General features: G+C 34.2%; 5 protein-coding genes across 5 annotated transcripts in view; 3 read left to right on the forward strand and 2 right to left on the reverse strand.

The window, feature by feature from the left end:
- LOC116401754 (serine/threonine-protein phosphatase 7 long form homolog) overlaps positions 1–159 on the forward strand; it is a 662-nt gene extending 503 nt beyond the window's left edge. The window contains exon 2 of the mRNA XM_031880233.1: positions 1–159. This exon is cut by the window's left edge and continues 343 nt beyond it. The gene's annotated coding sequence lies outside the window, so the exon portion shown is untranslated.
- Positions 160–2380: 2221 nt separating this feature from the next.
- LOC116404103 (F-box protein At3g07870-like) lies at positions 2381–3379 on the reverse strand. The gene has a single exon (XM_031886319.1). The coding sequence runs from the start codon at positions 3377–3379 to the stop codon at positions 2381–2383; it is 999 nt and encodes a 332-aa protein (XP_031742179.1).
- A 4291-nt stretch (positions 3380–7670) lies between these two features.
- Positions 7671–9735, forward strand: LOC116403167 (F-box protein At5g07610-like). Its single transcript, XM_031883659.1, has 2 exons — positions 7671–7842; positions 8193–9735. Exons 1-2 carry the CDS (start codon positions 7830–7832, stop codon positions 9401–9403), a joined length of 1224 nt encoding a protein of 407 aa, XP_031739519.1. The 5' UTR covers positions 7671–7829; the 3' UTR covers positions 9404–9735.
- Positions 9736–14616: 4881 nt separating this feature from the next.
- On the forward strand, positions 14617–16011 carry LOC116404106 (F-box protein At3g07870-like). The gene has a single exon (XM_031886327.1). The coding sequence runs from the start codon at positions 14617–14619 to the stop codon at positions 15802–15804; it is 1188 nt and encodes a 395-aa protein (XP_031742187.1). The 3' UTR covers positions 15805–16011.
- Positions 16012–17149: 1138 nt separating this feature from the next.
- LOC101214041 (probable LRR receptor-like serine/threonine-protein kinase At2g24230) lies at positions 17150–19059 on the reverse strand. The gene has a single exon (XM_031880284.1). The coding sequence runs from the start codon at positions 18764–18766 to the stop codon at positions 17417–17419; it is 1350 nt and encodes a 449-aa protein (XP_031736144.1). The 5' UTR covers positions 18767–19059; the 3' UTR covers positions 17150–17416.
- Positions 19060–20468: the final 1409 nt, after the last annotated feature.

Below are 20468 nucleotides of genomic sequence, written 5' to 3' on the forward strand. Positions count from 1 at the left end.
ACACGTCGATTACCCGACGCTTCATGACACCTGATGGCGCTTACTGTTATCGCATGGTAATAGTTTTAATATGATTTATAAATTTAATACAAGCATGAACATTTTTTAATTATATTATTTACAATCGTTCAGAATAATCTTGTTGAAGACGTACGTCGAGTCTCCATGAAAAACAATTTTGAAATTTTTAGTCCAATGGTGACGAAGTCATGGGAGATATAGACAGCCTTGTTCAGCGGACTCGACGTTTAAATGTTGCCGACACAGATCATAGACGCATTCGACGGCGGACGGACGACGACAAGGCGATGATGTCGTAGAGGGAGATGGGGAAGCTTCTTAAGTTGTATAATTTAAGTGTTTTTAAATTTTGCTAGAACTTATTCAAGTTGTATAAATAAAAAGTTGAACTTTTTTAAATTAATTATAAATTAGAAGTTGCTAATATATGATTTAGATGTAGGAGTATTCTTAATAATATCAATATATAATATATATTTTTTAAAAGTAGAGAACCAAGTATTAAAAAAAACGTTCAAAATTCTTATAAGATATCACTAATGATGTGTTTACCTTTGGTTTATTTTTTTAATTTGTTCATAATAAACATAAACTACAAAAAATTTGGCCATTTAAACAAAAACTAAAATTTTCACATAGAAGATTTAAACAAAAACATAAATTTCCAACTATCCTAATTTTGAAAATACTTTTTAAAAACACATTATTTTAAAAACAAATCCGTCTTTCATAAATGTTTTTACCCTAAAAATAGTTAATCTTTTAAAATATAATAATTTTAAAAACAATTATTTAGGAAGTCGTGTACCCCCGTACACGACTTCCGTCCACGTGGGTCAAACTCGTGCATACGTGGAGCGAAGTGGTCAAATGTGCTGACATGTGCATTTAGGAAGTCGTGTACGGGGTACACGACTTCGTTCAATTTCATTTGGAAGTCGTGTACCTTCCTTCAATTTAAAAAAAACACATATTTTTGAAAATAGTTTGAGAAACAACCTTATTCTTGTAATTTCTTTCCCAACAACCCTATTTTTCAAAATATTTTCACTAAACACATTATTTTTAAAAAAAATCCCAATATTTTAATAAAATCGAAACTTTATTATTTTTATGGAGATCGATATAATATGAAAAAGGTTCATTCCACCATTTTATTGCAAGTACTTTTTAGTTCATTTATAGCTGTCTTTTTCAACCCCTCTTCGAATTCTCATCCACATCCCTTCAAATTCCATTTTCATCAAATTAATCCTATCGTTGTTTCTTTCTCTTTCACATTTATACATTCACATCACTCTCCATCTTTATCTCTTTTTTTGTTTTTAACATTAGAATCATTCATTGAATCTCAACAACTAACAATGTCTATTTTTAAATTGATGTATCTTATATATTTATTTATTAAATTCTAATTTCTTTATGATTATTGTTTTTTTTTTTTGTAATTTTATAAAATCTAATTAATATGCTAATATTTTCTTTATAAATTTGGAAAATTAAATTTCCACGTTTACATATTTTTCTATTATTTCATGATTAAAGATGTGATGTACAAAGATACAAACATAGATGTTGTCATCTAAATATTGATAGAATGACAAAAATGTTGAAAATATTTTCCATTTCTACTTGCATAATTTGACAATTTTGTAGTATTTTATAATATCTTCATTAATATTCTAAAATGATATATTTAAAGAAATTACCAATGTAAAAAGTATGTCAAAATTTAACCAATGATAGTATATTTACAATTATTTTGAAATTGTGATATATACTTAATTATTATATCTAAAATTGTTATAAAAAAATAGAAAAAAAATACGTATCAAAATTATAAAAAAGTAAATTGAAAAGATATTTTAAAAAATTATAAAACTTAAATAAAATATATCTCAATTATGCCTATGGAACTTCTATCCTACACAAAATATCAACTATATATCAGAATTTAACAATAAAATAAATAAAAATAGATATTTATCATAATTATCTTCTTATTTTTAAGTAATGGAGTAACTACAAATTAATTTTTGGAATCAAACATGATAATTAAAAATCAATATAAATATATGAAAATTACTATTAAAATCTAAAGTTTGATATTTGATGGTTTAAAAATCAATTTTAGAATGATGGACTTAGCTAGCTTCTAAACAAATTAGATGTTTAACAGAATTATTTATTTTTTTTATTTTGAAATAAGTATAATAGAAACATATAATTTTTATTTGTTTGTTCTCTTGTAAATACTTGAACTAAGATATCATATGGTGTGGGAAAAACAAAAGCCAAAAACAAAAAGAATCATAATCTTCAAATTTCAATATGTTTCTCAGCAACCTGCTTCTGCTTTTCATCTGTCTCCTTGGTTCTGGTTTTCCTTCTCATCACAAGCCAAAATGTTTCTAAGTAAGCCAAAGTTCAAGGTTTCTATTTGACAAATGCCCATTAAGCACTTCCTTTGAGTCTGAGTTTTCTCTTGCATCCTCCACACCTGCACGGAGGAATTAGTTGTTGTTGGTAGCTTGATGAAAATAATGACATAAACATTGCCATAAGATTGTAGGATTTGCGAGCGGGAAGAGCTAATTAGGCCCGGGCCAACTTCCAAGATAGCACTCAATTCAATTTCTTCAGTTTCAACGTCCAGAGCATAGATTGCATAGTCATTTGGTTTATTTTTTACTTTTACCAGAAAATAGATGACTCCATCCATGTAAATACCACCACCCTCAATGATATAAGGTAGGGAATGAAGTTGCCTCCATTGGTTTCTACCAAAGTGAAAAACATCTATTATGGTAATAGGTTCTTGTTGTGTCTTAGAATGAGCCAATCTAAATAATTTGTATTGCTTTGTTGAAGGAATGTAACCTAAACCAAAGTGGTAAATATCATAAAATACTTCAGGAACATGGTAAAACTCATTAGTGGTAGGATTAAATATGCCATGACACATTGTGTTGAGTTTGCTTTTGCAAACAAACAGTAGGCCATTGCAGTAACAGATCAGTGTGACCCTGAACCAGTCCCCGTCGTCGACGGAGGGTACTGAAAAGGCAGATTTACTTCCTTCCAATTCAAAAAAATCCAAATATACATCCAAACGTTTGGTAGGATCAGAACGGAAACAATACATCCTAGCATTGCATAGCCAACTACTTCTAGGATTGGGGACTACATCAGAGACAGAGAGAAGGAAATCATTGTTGAGTTTACAAGAGTGAGCATAATCTAAAACCATAGCATTCCAAGTTTTACAAACAAGTCTGCATACTCTCAAATGGGAGATAATGAGTTTAGAGAAGATTGAGATAGCAATATCCGTTGGAAGCCCCTCTCCCCAAGTCATTGTGTCCATGGAAGAAGTTAGGATTTTGTTTTGTGGGTGATTGAATAATTATGATATGAATCCCTTTACGATGTTATTTAAATACTGAGTTCGGGAGAAATATCCACTTTGTTAGTTGGATTTATTTATTTTTCCCTAAATCTTATCCTTACTTTTGTTATATTTGATTGATATTAAATTCTTCATTGTGGTTTATTGTAGTTATTGGGAGATATTTAGTTTACAAACTTCTTAAGAGAGTTTCTAATTTATTGTGAAAGATGTTAATGCGAATGATGGATGTAGGTTCTTATCAGTTACAACCTTTATTTGTCGCTTTCATGAAATGATAAAATGATTGCTCTCCTCATTTATTTTGTTGGTCAACTATTTAAGAGATTCTTGCACTTATTGACTTAAACTTAATATTTTAGAGTAATTACATCTCTCCTTATCCCTCTAATTTTTTATATCAGGTCTTTGGTGCGAGGGCGAGAAGTCTTTTTAGGCTTTCGAGGAGGCGGTTTCGAATACTTTACCTCAGATCGTGTAACCTAGAAAGAGATCCATTCACTTACAGTGATTTGAGAGTGATCCATGCGTTGAGAAACAATGCGGTAATAGGCTGCAAATAAATGCTCACAACTTCTTGGACATACATCAGGTGATCCTATTAAGTCTTGGTGGCAAAGAATGCTTTCTTCATAAAATCTACCTTTAATCGGGAGTCCTCCTAGTATCCATAAGTCCCATAAGGAGATGGACATCTCACCAGCTGAGGTGTGAAGAGTGTTTGTTGAAGGACACCATGCCTCGCAGAAAGCTCGATCAATGTCACTGTTGCGATCATATGTATATAGGGAAGCCATCACAACATTAAATAGGGAGGTTAGTACTCCGTATTTCTAGCAACAACGAGCTCTAACCACTCCCAATAATGAGGAAGATAGTAAAATTCTCCATGTACCTTGAGCACATTTCCCCAACGAATTTTTGGGTCGTTTATAATTCGACGACCCAACGTTGATTCTGGATCTTCATTTGGAGGCTTGTTGTGAATCGAAGACGACAGAAACCAAGATTTTAAAGATGAATTTGGATTTACAAACCGTTCCTTGGACCATTTAGGCAAAAAGATAAAATTGTCCTCGGGTATTTGGGAGTCCATAATATTCTCAAATGTCCCCTCTCTCACAGGAAGAATGATCACATCCACTAAAGATTGATCTACGTCCTTCAGGATAATTAAACACCTTTTGGTCGAGTCAGAATACTCAGTGAAGTGCACCATGATGAAAAGTAGAGTTCCTGCAAAATAAGAAGAAGAAGAAGAAGAAGAAGAAATAGAAGAAGAAAAAAACCAAAAAAAAAAAAACCAAAAAACAAAAGAAAAGAAAAAAAAAAGAAAGAAAGAAGAAAAAAAAGGGGTGGGGAAGAAGAAGCAAATGAAGATTGAAGCCCGACGATGACAGAGTCGATCTCTCCTACTAGGGCGATAGATCTGACGGCAAAAGCCTGATCGTCCCTAGAAGAAGCTCAACAAAGTCATTTCTGCAAACGAAGATTGAAGTCCGACGATGACAGAGTCAATCTCTCCTACTAGGGCGATAGATATGATGACAAAAGCCCGATCGTCCCTAGAAGAAGCTCGACAAAGTCATTCCTGCAAAAAAAAAAACAAAAACAAAAACAAAAAACAAAAAACAAAACAACACAAAAAAAAAAAAAAAAAAAACACACAAACAAAAGAGAAAGAGAGAAGAAAAGTTTTCTATACATTTCTACTGATTGGATGAGGAATAAGTGTTGGATGAGGTATAAGTGAGTAAAGTATAAATGAGTAAGGTATGAGTCTATTTATAAGTCCAACAAATCTAATTCCTAAAAGGATTAGGAATGATATTTAATTATTTTTTAAAACAAATCCAATTCCTAAAACGAATAGGAATGATTTTAAAAATATATATATATATATATATAAAGAAAAGATATCCAATTATCTTATTTTATTTTAAATTATTTCATTTTTTTGGGATAAATCTCAAATTTAACTTTTATTGAGATATTTAAAATATTTAAAAATTTCAACATTTAAAAAATAAATATATATAGATAAATATTCTCAATTTTAAAAATTAAAATTTGGGTTCAAAATTGAAGTTAAATTAACTTGCATATATGACCTTCTTTTTATCATGAATTTAAATCAGAGCCATAAATCCAACTTTACCTAAGATTGAGGACCTGATTTTTTATACATATTAGTTAATGTACTTTTAACCTTTTATAAGTAACGAATGTTTCAAAAGTGTTATGAATGTTTCGAAGAAAATCAAGAAGTGAAACTAGTCTTTGACTCAAAACAAATGTTGGAATTTGAACACTATAATGCTTCTCTAGGTTATTGATATATTCATTTCCACTGAGGTACTTTTAAGGCTTCTATAGGTACTTATTAGGCTCATCCCAAATGAGATGGGTCTTGTGATGCTTTTCAAAATGAAGCCTTAAAACATCAAACTTGATGGTGTAATACGATCCTTTCTCCTCCCTCTCCCAACCAATGATATTTTTACATGAAAAGTTTCATTTTCCAAACTTTCTTTGGAGTAAAATCGTCCATCATCTTACTATAATCAACACTACAAAATACTATTCTCAATAGCTATCAATGCAAACTCATTGTGACATTCTGTTCATAACTTCAACTTCACATACATTTTATTTCCACCAATGTCTAATTTTCTATTATTTTGAGAGCATACCCAAAATAAGTACAATGAGAAAACAAACTTGCACTTACGAGGATAAACAAAATACACAAGATTTTCCTTGCTCTTGCAACTCTGCAAACCTCCTATTAAAAGAAACAATAGCTTGATCAACAATATATAAGAAATAATTACCTCTAAACAATTTCTTTCGAGATTGTGGAACGAAGTTATGTATTGAAATGCCTTGAATTTGTTATGTAGCACTACGAACAATCCAGTCTGGAAGTCTAACTACCATTTGTAATGCTTCATGCCTAGGATTTGGTTCCCCTACGACCTGATCAAGTCATTTTTACTTATCTTAAAAGCTTATTAGAGTAAAAGTTGTATCCACAAATCAACGTGGGTCCTTTTAATATTATTTGTCCTTACTTACATGAAAAATTCTCAAGAGATTCTCCAATATAGAATTGCTCTAAGCTAACATGCAACTTTGGAGTTCCTATTGTAACTCAATTTTTCAACTTAAGTTGAAGTCATTACTTAAGTAAAGATAAAATTTTAACACTCAAAGTCATGAGAAACTTAAATCATTTTATTAAAGAAGGAAATAAAAATAAAAAAACTGTAGGTAAAAAATTGAATGTTCGAATAAATAGATAAAATAATGGGATTTTTTTTAAAATAACAAAATAAATTAAAATATTTACGAGTTATACCAAAATTTTGGATTATATCAATGATAGTCCTAGATAGACTTCTATAGCATATGAGTGATTACCAATAATAAAATCTAAAATTTTTACTATAGATTATAAATATTTTATAGAATTTACTATTTTTAAAAATTCTACTAAAATAATTTAATTTAAACCTTAATTAAAACATAAAAAAATCATATGCTATCGATGGTTATAAAACTATTAAGAATAAACATGAATTGTGGAAGCATCAATCTAAATTTTTCTTTACTTTTGCATGAAAAAAGTGAGTATATAAATAATGGAATGACACAATTAGAGTACAAATCAACCATAACTCACGAGTACATTTAAGAGTCAATACAATTAAAAAGTTTTAACTCACGAGTACATCATCCATCTAAAACAATCTATTTTAATCAAATCTAGTCCAATTTAGTCAAATACATAACGTGTTACTAATTTTTCCATATTCGTAATATCCACGAGCTATTTTTTTTCTGAATGTTTTGGACTATTTTGATACAATTTTTCAATAAAAATTGATACATAAACTTATTTAAAGAAAATCATAATGGTGAGTCTAAATTTATTTATTTTCAAATATTTAACAGTTTAATATATTGATAGGTTACAAGTGTTACTTATAATAGTTATAGCAATGTGTAAATAAAACTTAAAAGAAGAATATAAATTGGTAAAGTGATTAAACTGTAAACTATAAAATATAATTTTATAATTTTCTTTTTTTTCTTTTACCACTAATTGTCTCAATTTTAGATAAATGAAAATAAAAATAATAAAATAATAAAAAATAATAAAAATAATAAAAAATAATAAAAAAGAAAAGAAGGAAATGCTAAAATAATCTGGCGGTTACACACTGCCCTATAAAACCCGGGTGGCTTCGTCTTCTACCTGAATGCAACTGCTGCTCTCCGATGGCAGAGTTCCAGAGCAGAGCTCTCGCCGTTCATTTTCATTTCATATTCATCCAATATGAAAGTGTTTTTCGATTCTCCCTGCTTTGCTGTTAGTTAAAACGTGTTTTTCGAAATGGCTCGTTTCGGTATGCTTTCTACTAGTTTCTTCTTCATCTTTAGGTTCCTATGCGAATCCGCTTTAGTTTCAGAAGTTTCATGCATTTAACTACATTAGTTGAACTTCTTCTTTGGTTTATGTTGTTCTTGAGCTTCCCGTTGATGTTGTAGACCGTTTCGCTTTATTTTGGATTTTTATGATTTCAAAGCATCCATAGGCACATCGTGGACCATCTTTCCAAAGTTATTGTTCTGGGTTATTACTTCTGCTGCTGTATCGTGTACTGATATTTCAGTGTCAATGTGATTTCTTCAAATGCTTTTTATTAGTTTTTAATAATCTATTTCTAACATCTAGTTTTTTAATGCCGGTAAGTAGGGAATTTCAAGGTCATGAATAATGCTGGTGATATTCTCTTTGATGTTTTATCTCGGTTGCCAACGAAAACTCTTCTTGAAATGAGATTTGTATCTAAGGCGTGGCATCGACTTATTTTAGACCGATCGTTTGTACAAGCTCAATTTCAGAAGTGTGGATTGGCATTATCAGGTTTCATGTTTCAGGAGAAATACCGAAAGTGTCCTATTGATATAAGCACTTTCACCTATATGCCCATAGATGCAGATTCTAAGGTGCAGAAAATGGTGTTTGGTTTCTTGCCTGAGGATGTTGTTATTTTACAATCCTGTAATGGCCTGGTTTGTTGTAGGAGTTGCTTCCGTACACAACACTCCACAACACACTCCACAACAATCTACGTCTGCAATCCCTTGTTTAAGAAGTGGGTGAGTTTTGAAGTGGCTCAGCTGGACAGTTTCAGCAGCATTGCTCTAGCATTTGATCCCATACTGGACCCCGTAAATACTGCAACAAATTTCAAAGTAGTTAGAATACAGCAGTTGGAGAATGAGCAAGAGGAAATGTACTACACATTTGAAATATACTCTTCAGAAACAGGGACCTGGAAGGAATCAAGTGAAGTTTGCTATTCAGATGGCAATTTATTGAAGAACAATGGCACTTATGCTAAAGGGGTCTTACATTGGCTTACTGATACCGATCAAATCCTTGCATTTGATACAGAGAAAGAACTCTCTCTGTTGGTGCCATCTCCAATTCCTGCCTTGGAAATGTTCATCGACGCTCCTGGAACATGCATTGGGGAATCCAAGGGCTTACTGCATTTCATCATGATCTGTGAAGATGGAATCATCGTGTGGTGTCTGGATGACTATTTTGAGGCAAAATGGACGCTCAAACATTCAAAACAGCTCCAAATGATTGAGGACGAGAACCCGAATATGTTTTTCAAGTTATACAAGATCATGCAAAGGAAAAGGCTTCCAGGCATGGAGCCATATATGGATCCGTGGGCATTTAAAGATGAGGTTTTATTGATGAGGGTGTTTTCAACCGTCTATTTCTACCACATAGAAACAGGGAAGGTGGTGGAAGTCTGTAACGTTGCCAGTTTGGGTCCAAACGCTTTTGTCAGTCCTCCCGTAATTCCTTACTCGTTGAGCTTGATTCCATTGGACGTTTCTCTCTCACGATCTGATCCAAACAACACAAACCCCAATGAGAACTAGTAATCCTCTAATGGATTCCCTTTTGGAGGACCATCTATTTTAGTCTCTGGTTTTGTAAATGGTTTTGATAGGGGATAGAGTACATAGCAAATGAGCTTTTCGCTCATTTGATTGGAATACAATGGGGGTAGAATTTTGGATATAAACAAAGTCTAGGATGCAAACCACTTTTTATAGTTAGAGCAGCAATGTGGCTTGAAATGAGATTTGCGTCCTTGTGATATTTGTATTGCGTCCTTGTGATATTTGTATAAGGAATGTGGTGGATGATGGATTGTTACATTAGAAGATTTCCCAATTGCCCTTTCAACAATGCCTTTTAACTTATTTCATGATTTGTTTTCCTGTTTTTGTATTTCCCATGATGAAACAAGAGGACATGCTTTAGAACGAAAACTTATTTTGTCTTCATGAGGTAACATTCCTAAATCTCTTTCTCAGCTCTTTTACTTATATATCCACCTCTCCAATTTATAGCTTCCTCTCTCCCTTCAAGAAATTGAAATGCTATCCCCCAACCGATCCAATGTGGTATTGTTTCTTATTTTCAAAACATTTCTTCAACATTTCCCTCCTCCAGATTTAAATGCTCTCAAAATTTAGCCAGCTTTAAGTGAGCATTTTTTTTTTTTTTTGATAAATGTCAAGTTTAACTTTTATTCAGATATTTAAAATATTTAAAAATTTCAACATTAAAATATATATATATATATATATATATATATATATATATATATATATATATATAAGTATTCTCAATTTTAAAAATTAAAATTTGGGTTCAAAATTCAAGTTAAATTAACTTGCATATATGACCTCCTTTTTATCATGAATTTAAATCGGAGCCATAAATCCAACTTTACCTAAGATTGAGGACCTGATTTTTTATCTCAAATTAAAATTGGTCATTCCAAATTCTTATGCATCCCCAAGATAAATTAAGGTACGCTAGAAACCTTATCCTTATTTCAAAATTAAAATTTTGGTTATATTCCAAATTTTACTTAAAAAAAAATCATCATATTAAAATTTTTTATCCTCAAATAAAATTAAGTTGTGAACAAAACTTTGAATTTTTTAAGGTTTGGCCATATTCCAACCCTTATTTTAAATTTAAATCAAACTCATGTACTAAATTCATAGTTTGATTAATTTGATATGTTGAATTGAGTAAAAAAAAAGAAGCTCGTACTTTGACTTCAAATTTATCTTTTCCGAGATTTATTCACCCATATACGTACATAAATCTCGAAAAGGGAGCATTTGTTGAATAAGAAATTTTGAGACCAATCACAAGTTGCCACATTTATTAAGTTAATGATGAAAAGTACAAATAATTAAATTTGGGACTAATTAAAATTGACATATGCTCCAAATTAAAGAGTTAAAAATAAATAAATTGGTCATTCTAATAATGCCACATGTTTTCATATTAATAGTTGGATTAAGTTAATCATTTTAGTTCAATTAAATATTATTTACTTGGACTAAGTTCAATTAAGCCCAAAAATAAGCTTAATTGAGCCCAAAGACTAAATATAACCTAAGTCCATATGGTTGAGTCCATGGGTCTGGTCCATGGACCAACCATGTTCAAACCCATAAAGCCACCAGTGAACTCTATAAATAGAAGAATTCTTCTCATTTGTAGGGGGGAAATTTTGACTCTAGAAGATCCAAAGAGAATTCTTACAAGAGCTAGAAGACTCCCTAACTCCTGAAGTCGACGATCCTCGAAGATTGAAGAAGAAGACGCAGAAAATGCCCCACAAAGTTTAGAGGATGGTGGTCAATCTACTGTAGACGAGCTAAAAGAGGTGAACCTTGGTACAATAGAGGAACCACGTCCGACTTTCATTAGTGTGTCCCTCTCTAACGAAGAGGTGGATAAATACATGAGTTTGCTCACCGAATACAGGGACATCTTTGCGTGGTCGTACAAGGAGATGCCAGGACTTGACCCAAAAGTAGCAGTCCATCATCTTGCAATTAAACCCGGATATCGACCGATTAAACAAGCACAACGACGTTTTCGACCGGAGCTTATCCCTCAAATCGAGGTGGAAGTCAACAAGTTGATCGAAGCAGGATTTATTCGCGAGGTCAAATATCCAACGTGGATAGCAAACATTGTCCCTGTTAGAAAAAAAAATGGACAACTTTGCGTTTGGGTAGACTTTCGCGATCTGAATAATGCATGCCCTAACGATGATTTTCCCTTGCCCATCACCGAAATCATGGTTGATGCAACTACTGGACACGAGACGTTGTCATTTATGGATGGGTCGTCTGGATATAATCAAATACGGATGGCCCTCTCAGATGAAGAAATGACAGCTTTCAGAACTCCAAAGGGAATATACTGTTACAAGGTGATGCCCTTTGGATTGAAAAATGTCGGTGCTACTTATCAACGTGCCATGCAGAAAGTGTTTGATGATATGTTGCACAAGTATGTTGAATGTTATGTTGATGATCTTGTAGTCAAAACAAAGAGACGACAAGACCATTTGAAGGATCTAAAAGTCGTGTTTGACCGCTTGCGAAAATATCAGCTAAGGATGAACCCTCTCAAGTGTGCGTTTGGTGTAACTTCAGGAAAATTTCTTGGCTTCATTGTAAGGCATCGAGGGATCGAAATAGACCAGTCCAAGATTGATGCCATTCAGAAGATGTCAAGACCTAAAAGTTTGCATGACCTAAGAAGTCTCCAAGGACGATTGGCTTACATCCGAAGGTTCATCTCTAACTTGGCCGGTCGGTGTCAACCTTTTCAAAAAGTTGATGAGAAAAGGAGAAAATTTTGTGTGGGATGAAGCTTGTCAGAAACTTTTGATAGCATAAAGAAATACTTGCTTACTCCCCCAGTGCTGGGAGCTCCAATACCTGACAAACCACTAATATTGTCACTAATATTGTACATTGCTGCACAAGAAAGGGTCGTAGGAGCATTACTGGCACAAGAAGAGGTAAAGGGAAAGGAGCGTTCTCTCTACTATCTAAGCAGAACATTAATTGGGGCTGAAGTTAACTATTCTCCCATCGAGAAGATGTGTCTTGCACTTTTCTTTGCCATTGATAAGTTGAGGCATTACATGCAGGCCTTCACGGTTCATCTAGTGGCAAAAGCAGACCCTATAAAGTATGTTCTATCCAGGCCAATCATCTCTGGACGCTTAGCCAAATGGGCGGTTCTACTCCAACAATATGACATTGTCTATATTCCCCAAAAGGCGATAAAAGGACAAGCGCTAGCAGACTTTTTAGCAGACCACCCAATTCCTTCGGATTGGAAGTTATGTGATGACCTACCAGACGATGAGGTTTTCTTCACAGAAGTTATGGAACCTTGGACTATGTACTTCGATGGTGCAGCTCGAAGAAGTGGTGCGGGGGCAGGCATTGTCCTCATTTCTTCCTGAGAAGCATATGTTGCCTTATAGCTTTGCACTTTCCGAATTGTGTTCAAACAATGTGGCTGAATATCAGGCTTTGATAATTGGCCTTCAAATAGCATTAGAAATCGGAGTGTCATTCATAGAGGTCTATGGTGATTCAAAATTGATAATCAATCAACTCTCGCTTCAATATGACGTGAAACATGAAGACTTGAAGCCATATTTTGCTTATGCTCGACAATTGATGGAAAAGTTTGATAATGTGATGTTAGAACATGTCCCTAGAGTAGAAAATAAGAGAGCGGATGCATTGGCAAATTTAGCCACGACCTTGACCATGCCAGATGATGTAACTCTGAACATACCACTTTGTCAACGATGGATTATACCCCCAGTTAGGCCCGAATGTCAGGAAGTGAACATGGCAACATCCTATTTGATTGATGAAGAAGATTGAGCAAATTCACGGAGCGGATCTCGGTTGCAAGGTCCTAGAGGAAGGTGCAAAAAAAGATCGTGGGAGCAAAGTGGTTGAAGCGGAGGAGATCTAGGAGAGTCTAAATCTCAAAGCAAGTCAAGTGGAGTTTAAGAGTTGTCAATGTGGTCGTATGGATCTTAGTTGCAAATGGTGGTCGACAATGTCTAGCTGCTAGGTCAAGACTTTGCTTTGATACCATGTGAAAAATATTTTTATTGATTGAATAATACTGAATGATTTAGGTGAGAATAATGAGAAGATAAATTCACAAACCTATACAAGTAAATAAGAGAAGTGAGAAGTGATGTAATTACTCCTTACATTTATACAAGCAACAAATGATTAAGAGCCCTCATATTCTTCTGAATGATCCTAACAAATTTTGTTAAAGTCGCCCTCTACAAGCCAAGGAACATCAACCACGTAAATCATAAATCCCAAGTAAAATGCCAAATCTTCCTACTCCATTTAACACTTGCATCAATATGATTCTGGGGAAGAAGACAAAAAGATATCAACTAATACTTTCTTTTGCCATAAAAGACACAACCCTCTCCCTTACCACCTTCCCTCCTAACCCTCAAGCAACCATCAAAATTACACCAAATTTTCACCCTATTTCTCAACTCTTCTTTACACTTCGTTTCTGATAAAGAAAGAAGCAAAGGAGTTTTATCACCATTTTATAACACTGGCACATTTTTTTAGATATCAATAGAAAGAGATGAATCGATATAAAAAAAAATTCAAATCACAAAAAAGAATAAATAAATAAATAAACATTAAATTTTGATTTTGATTTTAGTGGGTGAAAACGTTGGTTTGATATTTGCAAGAGTATTTCTTAATATTTTTTCTAAGCTGAGTGGTATTTTTGAAGCTTTTTTCATGGTTTTTTTTTTTTGAACAAAAGTTTAACAATTTTCCTCCAAAATTATCGATAAGAGTAATTTTTTAATCATTTTCGAAAATTGAATAACATTTTTTAAATTTTTATGCCGTTTTTATAATTTCACCTCTAAAATATTGTAATTAGTTAGTGTTTTTTTTAAAATGATTGTTCTTAGAAAAATCCTTTAAATTTGTATCCTCTAATACAAATATCTCACTCAATTACCTTAGCGTAATCGGAAATAAACATAACAATAATAAAATAAAATCTAACATCAATCAAATATAACAAAAGTGAGGATAAGATTTAGGGAAAAATAAATAAATCCAACTAACAAAGTGGATATTTCTCCCAAACTCAGTATTTAAATAACATCGTAAAGGGATTCATATCATAATTATTCAATCACCCACAAAACAAAATCCTAACTTCTTCCATGGACACAATGACTTGGGGAGAGGGGCTTCCAACGGATATTGCTATCTCAATCTTCTCTAAACTCATTATCTCCAATTTGAGAGTATGCAGACTTGTTTGTAAAACTTGGAATGCTATGGTTTTAGATTATGCTCACTCTTATAAACTCAACAATGATTTCCTTCTCTCTGTCTCTGATGTAGTCCCCAATCCTAGAAGTAGTTGGCTATGCAATGCTAGGATGTATTGTTTCCGTTCTGATCCTACCAAACGCTTGGATGTATATTTGGATTTTTTTGAATTGGAAGGAAGTAAATCTGCCTTTTCGGTACCCTTCGACGACGGGGACTGGTCCAGGGTCACAATGATGTGTTACTGCAATGGCCTACTGTTTGTTTGCAAAAGCAAACTTAACACAGTGTGTCATGGCATATTTAATCCCACCACTAATGAGTTTCACCATGTTCCTAAAATATTTTGTGATATTTACCACTTTGGTTTAGGTTACATTCCTTCAACAAAGGAATACAAATTATTTAGGGCTACTCGTTCAGATTTGATTATGTGTAGGACACAACAAGAATCTATCAGACAACGACCTATTACCATAATAGATGTTTTTGACTTTGGTAGAAACAAATGGAGGCAACTTCATTCCCTACCTTATCTCATTGACGATGGTGGTATTTACATGGATGGAGTCGTCTATTTTGTGGGAAAAGTAAAAAATAAACCAAATGACTATGCCATCTATGCTCTCGATGTTGAAACTGAAAAAATTGAATTGAGTGCTGTCTTGAAAGCTGGACGTGGCCCAAGCTCTTCCCGCTCGCGAATACTACAATCTAATGGCATTGTTTATGCCATTATTTACGTCAACCTACCAACAACAACAACTCATTCCCAAGTGATGCAAGGCGTTCAAGTGTGGAGGATGCAAAAGAAAAACTCATGGATCAGAGAATTTGAGATCAGAAAATTTGTTATGAATGGCATGCCAGGCTCAATTATCCTTATCAAAGCGGAAGAGGTTTTGTGTAAGTTTGGTGGATCCAGTTTTTGCTGGTATAATGCTTCCACAAGGACGAAGAAGATGATTAGGAAGACTAAAAGTAAGTGCTTAGTGGGCATTTGTCAAATAGAAACCTTGAACTTTGGCTTACTTCGAAACATTTTAGCTGGTGATGGGAAGGAGAACCGTTATAATTCTAATTAGAAGCAAAAGGAGAACGATGAAAAGCAGAAGGCAGGTTAGGTTGAAGATTATGGTTCGCTTTTGTTTTTTCACACACCATGTAATCAACAGTTAGTTTTTTTTCCGCATGCACCATGTAATCAGAACGCCAAATTTGATTGGAATTAGAACATATAATTGTAGGATGTGTTTCTAAATATAAATAGGTTATGATCAAAATTGTAATTAGTAGAATGTGTTTTTAAATTTGAATTAAAATTATGTTTAAGATTGGCTTCATATTGGTTTTTGTATGTATTATGAATTTATCTAATGTTAATTTTTTTTAATAAGTTTTTGAAAATGCAATATTTTAATAAATCTTTCGGTTAAATTTTAATTTAGATTAAAAAACATAGCAGCAAAAGGCCTTATACATGAAGGGAAGTGAGTCGTCACATCAGTTGTTAAGAAACGTGAATCTTTTTGGTTTTCCTTATGGTTTTTACTACTAAAAAACTTTTTATCAGATTGCAACCCCATATACTCAAAATTCAATTGAATTTAACTCAAAATTTGGTACATTAAACATTGTCGGTTTAGTAGGATTGGCCATTGGCATGTTATTGAGTATCACACGCCTCAATCAATCCACCAAATCAGTAGTGGGGTTGATGCGTGAGATCCACATTTTCTCAATTTAAGTGTTTGAAAAAATGCCAAGCTCACCCAGTGGGGTCAATAGGAATGAGATTTTGAAATAATGGTCGTGGCTGTTGATTATTCATCAATTTGGTGGCCAGAAACTCCATCTAATCAAGTAATTGCTTTGTTTTTTCTCCCCCCCTCGCTTTGGATTCTTTTGAACCTGATGGAGAAATTTTGATGCTACTATGAGGTTTGTACTGATGTTGTATTTACATTGAGTGTTTTTCAAGTTTTACTGTTAACAGATAGAATTAAGTTTAGAGGAAAGAACTTACTCAAATTGGTATAATGGGTTGAGGGAGGAACACATGCAAAAAGATGTTTCCTACATACAGCCAAAAGTATATACAAGCTAGATTTGAGCTTCAACAATGGTCCCAAGCGTGATGAATGGTTTTCATTTCCATAAAGTTCACGGCAAGTTGAAGTTCTCCTAAAGCACGCCCCCCCCCCCCCCCCCCCCAACTACCATATTCTCCAACACAATTGTTCTGGTGAAATAATAGTTGAAAACAATTATTGAAAAGGACTAGTACATTGGATATCATCAGCAGACTTTCATGCCTTCAACCCTTTTTTATGATACCTAAAGTCTCGAGGATGGAAAAAGGAGATAAAAGAAATTTATGACTTTAGTGATATTAGTTAGTTTACTAAGGTTAGTAGTTACACCCCAACATGCTGTTCTAAAAACTGAACTCTCATTGTACTAAAACTGTGATGAAATTCCCATTTTTCAGTTCCTTCGACTAACTCATGTATTTGACATAAAATTCTGATGTTGCACAATGAATATTAGGAAAGAAAAAAAATACATGGAACATTTTGAAGCATATCTTTCCAGGATGACTGTACTGTACGCTTCCCTTAGCAGCATCAAAGAAGGGAGTTCAAAAGAACCAAAGTAGAACCCCAAATGCTTTTCTTTTTGATCTATTGAATTCTTCTAAGCTGATGGTTCGATGTCCTTGAGAAGTCCAACTATCTGCTGCATGCTTGGTCGTTTCGATGGAAGGTCGGCTGTGCATAGATAAGCAATCTTAAGGGCCTCCTCCATTTGATCATCTGGTCCTGTACCTCGAATTTTTGGATCAATAGCTCTTAATCCTTGATTCTTTCTCACAAGTCCTCTTACCCAACTCACCAAGTCGGCTTCTTTTCCCTCTGGATAGTCATCACCAATTGGCTTCTTACCAGTAACTAGTTCAAACAGGACAACACCAAAGCAGTATACATCAGTTTTGGGTGTTACAGGGTCATTCTCAGGCTGCAAAAACTCTGGTGGCGCGTAACCAGGTGAACCACGCGAAATCTCTTCACTTAGACCATTGCCAAAAACCTTTGCCAATCCAAAATCTGACAATCTGGGCTCTAAGTTATAATCCAGGAAAACGCTACTGGCTTTAACATCTCTATGAATGATCGGAGGTGAGCACCCATGATGAAGAAATGCAAGTGCTCGAGCAGTACCCAATGCAATTTTGTGGCGGAATCTCCAAGTCGTTAACATACCTTCTGAACCAACATTTTCTATTCCATTGTTGTCAACTTCTTCCCATGTATCTGTACTCCAGTCTTCTGTTGTTTGAACACCCAGTGGCAAGTCATGCAGCAAATTCTGCAACGTCCCATTCTCCATATAATCATAGATGGCAATTCTTTGATCCCCAGCCAAGCAATATCCAGTTAATGGCACAAGATTGGGGTGTTTAATTCGTCCGAGATACTCAAGTTCTCTTGCAGCTTCCCGTTCCGTCAATGTAGAACCATGGACCAAAACTTTCACAGCCACATGAATTCCTCCAGGTAGAAATCCTCTATAGACGGGTCCAAACTTACCCTCTGCCAATAGGGTACCCCTGTCGAAATTAGAAGTTGCAGACAAGAGATCTGCAAAGGTTATATTCAACAATGGCTTCTGAAAAATTACTACCGAGACCGATGTTGCCTGCTTAACATCAGCCACCCATGTGGTTGAATCAGTTTGGAAAGAGAAGGGCCCTGAAATATTTTGCTCTTCTTTGTAAGAGGCCTGCTTTACCACCCATGTCCTGCTTTTCCTTCTGCATCCGAATGCTAGAAATATCACGGCTAAAAGTAAGCAGATCATGGAGAAAGTAACAGCCAGAGCCAGCTTCGAGACCTCATGTTTACTGGGTTTTCTAACGAAGAGACTCGGATTTGCAGCAATGGGGCAGCTGTTTGCTGACCCAAGGAAGGCTGCTTGGAGGGTTTTGAAGGAAATTTTAGAATCACAAAAGGTCAAATTATTGTAGGAGAAGTTGAATCTCTCCATCCATGGCAGTTTTTCTAAGAGAGATAAAGGGATTTCTCCACTCAAATTATTATGCGAAACATCAAGAATTTGAAGGTTTTTTACGCTCAAAGACGGGATTCTGCCCGTGAGATGATTCTGGGAGATGTCAAGGGTATTCAGATGACTCAATTGTGAGATTCCAGGAGGAATGTGATTGGTGAGGCCGGATTTGGATAGATTAAGGTATTCTAAACTTGAAAGCAAACTAACATGAGGAAATTCATATTTTCACCATTTTTCTTTTAAACAATTTTTTCCCTCTTTTAATTTCCCCCCATTTCCCTTTCCCCCAATTTCTAAAAAAACCCCTAAGTTTTTCCTCCTATCTTTTTTCCTCCTCCCCCGTTTTCTCCCATCACCAAACGACCACCTCCCCGTTTGTCTTCCCCGTTACTCTCACTATTCGTGCGCCACCACCTCTGATCGTTTGTTGACAGTTTTTGTTCGTCTTTCCCGTTCTTGCGTCATCACCTCCTCGTTCGTTAGCATCCATATGAGTCATATTCATGTTTAATGAAAATAATGAGCAAGCGAGGATGAGGAGATCCGAATGCCATCCTCTCATAAGAGAAACAAGAACTAGTAAGTTCACCCATGGCTTCTCTATGGCGGAGATGGAGAATTTAACCTCCATTTGCGACATCGTACTTCCTCCCCTGCCATTTGATTCACCAATCACCACTATTGCTACTGCCAAGAAAGCGTTTTATGAAGTATTCGGTTTGCAATCCCCGACTCCTGACGAGGTAAGTTGATTTATGTTCATTTTGTAAGATTTGTAAGATTTTCATTCGAAACAGCTCGTCAATTTTTTCAATAATTCAATATTACATAACAAATGTTTGTCGGTGAGATTAATATGGTAAGATTGAGAATTTGCATAATGGTACATGACAATATTTTGAGTGGTTCAATTCCAAGGGAGTTGGGGATATTAACAAATTTGAAAAGTTTGTTTCTAGATAATAACTACTTCTCTCGGCTTTTACCATCTTCATTGGGAAATTTGAGTTCTTTGTTATTCTTGTAAGTACTTTTAAAAAATGGTCATTTTTTTAGGTTGAAAAAACAAAGGGCTTTTAACTTTATGTAATTATATGCCTTCAATTTACTTTTATGTAATTATATGCCTTCAATTTTAATATCAGTGAAGCACATGGCAGCCGTTTTAGTGGGATGATTCCAGCATCGTTTGGAGCTTTGACATCTTTGAAGAGATTGTAAGTCTTTGTATTTTCTTAATTAAGTTTGAAATTCAAATGAAATGTTTAGTTATTTGGTATTGGTTATTTTGTGATCTCCTTGAAATTTGAGGGTTTTTTTTTGTGTAGGTGTGGAAAGGCGGCGGCCAGCGGATCCATGATATTGTGAATGTTTTGGAGAGCTTCGGGGTGGGGAATTTAATTTGATTTTTTTGTTTTGTTTTATGTTTAATGAAGTCGTCTTGTGTTTAGTCTTATTATGTGTAGTGCTGATTTAAGACTGTGTTTTCCCTCTTTGTTTTGTAGGTTCTATCGAAAAAGGTGAAAAATAAGTACAGCTGGAATGGGTTTGGAGCACTCCCTAAGGCTTTACAAGATCTTAATGTAAGTTGATTTGGTTTTCCTAGGGAGAAATTAAGTTGGAAATACCCTAATTTGTTTTGAATTGTTTGATAGGAAGAGGGATTGTGGGAGTGCAT

Source organism: Cucumis sativus, chromosome 1 (genome assembly GCF_000004075.3).
Source record: "Cucumis sativus cultivar 9930 chromosome 1, Cucumber_9930_V3, whole genome shotgun sequence".
NCBI lineage: Eukaryota > Viridiplantae > Streptophyta > Magnoliopsida > Cucurbitales > Cucurbitaceae > Cucumis > Cucumis sativus.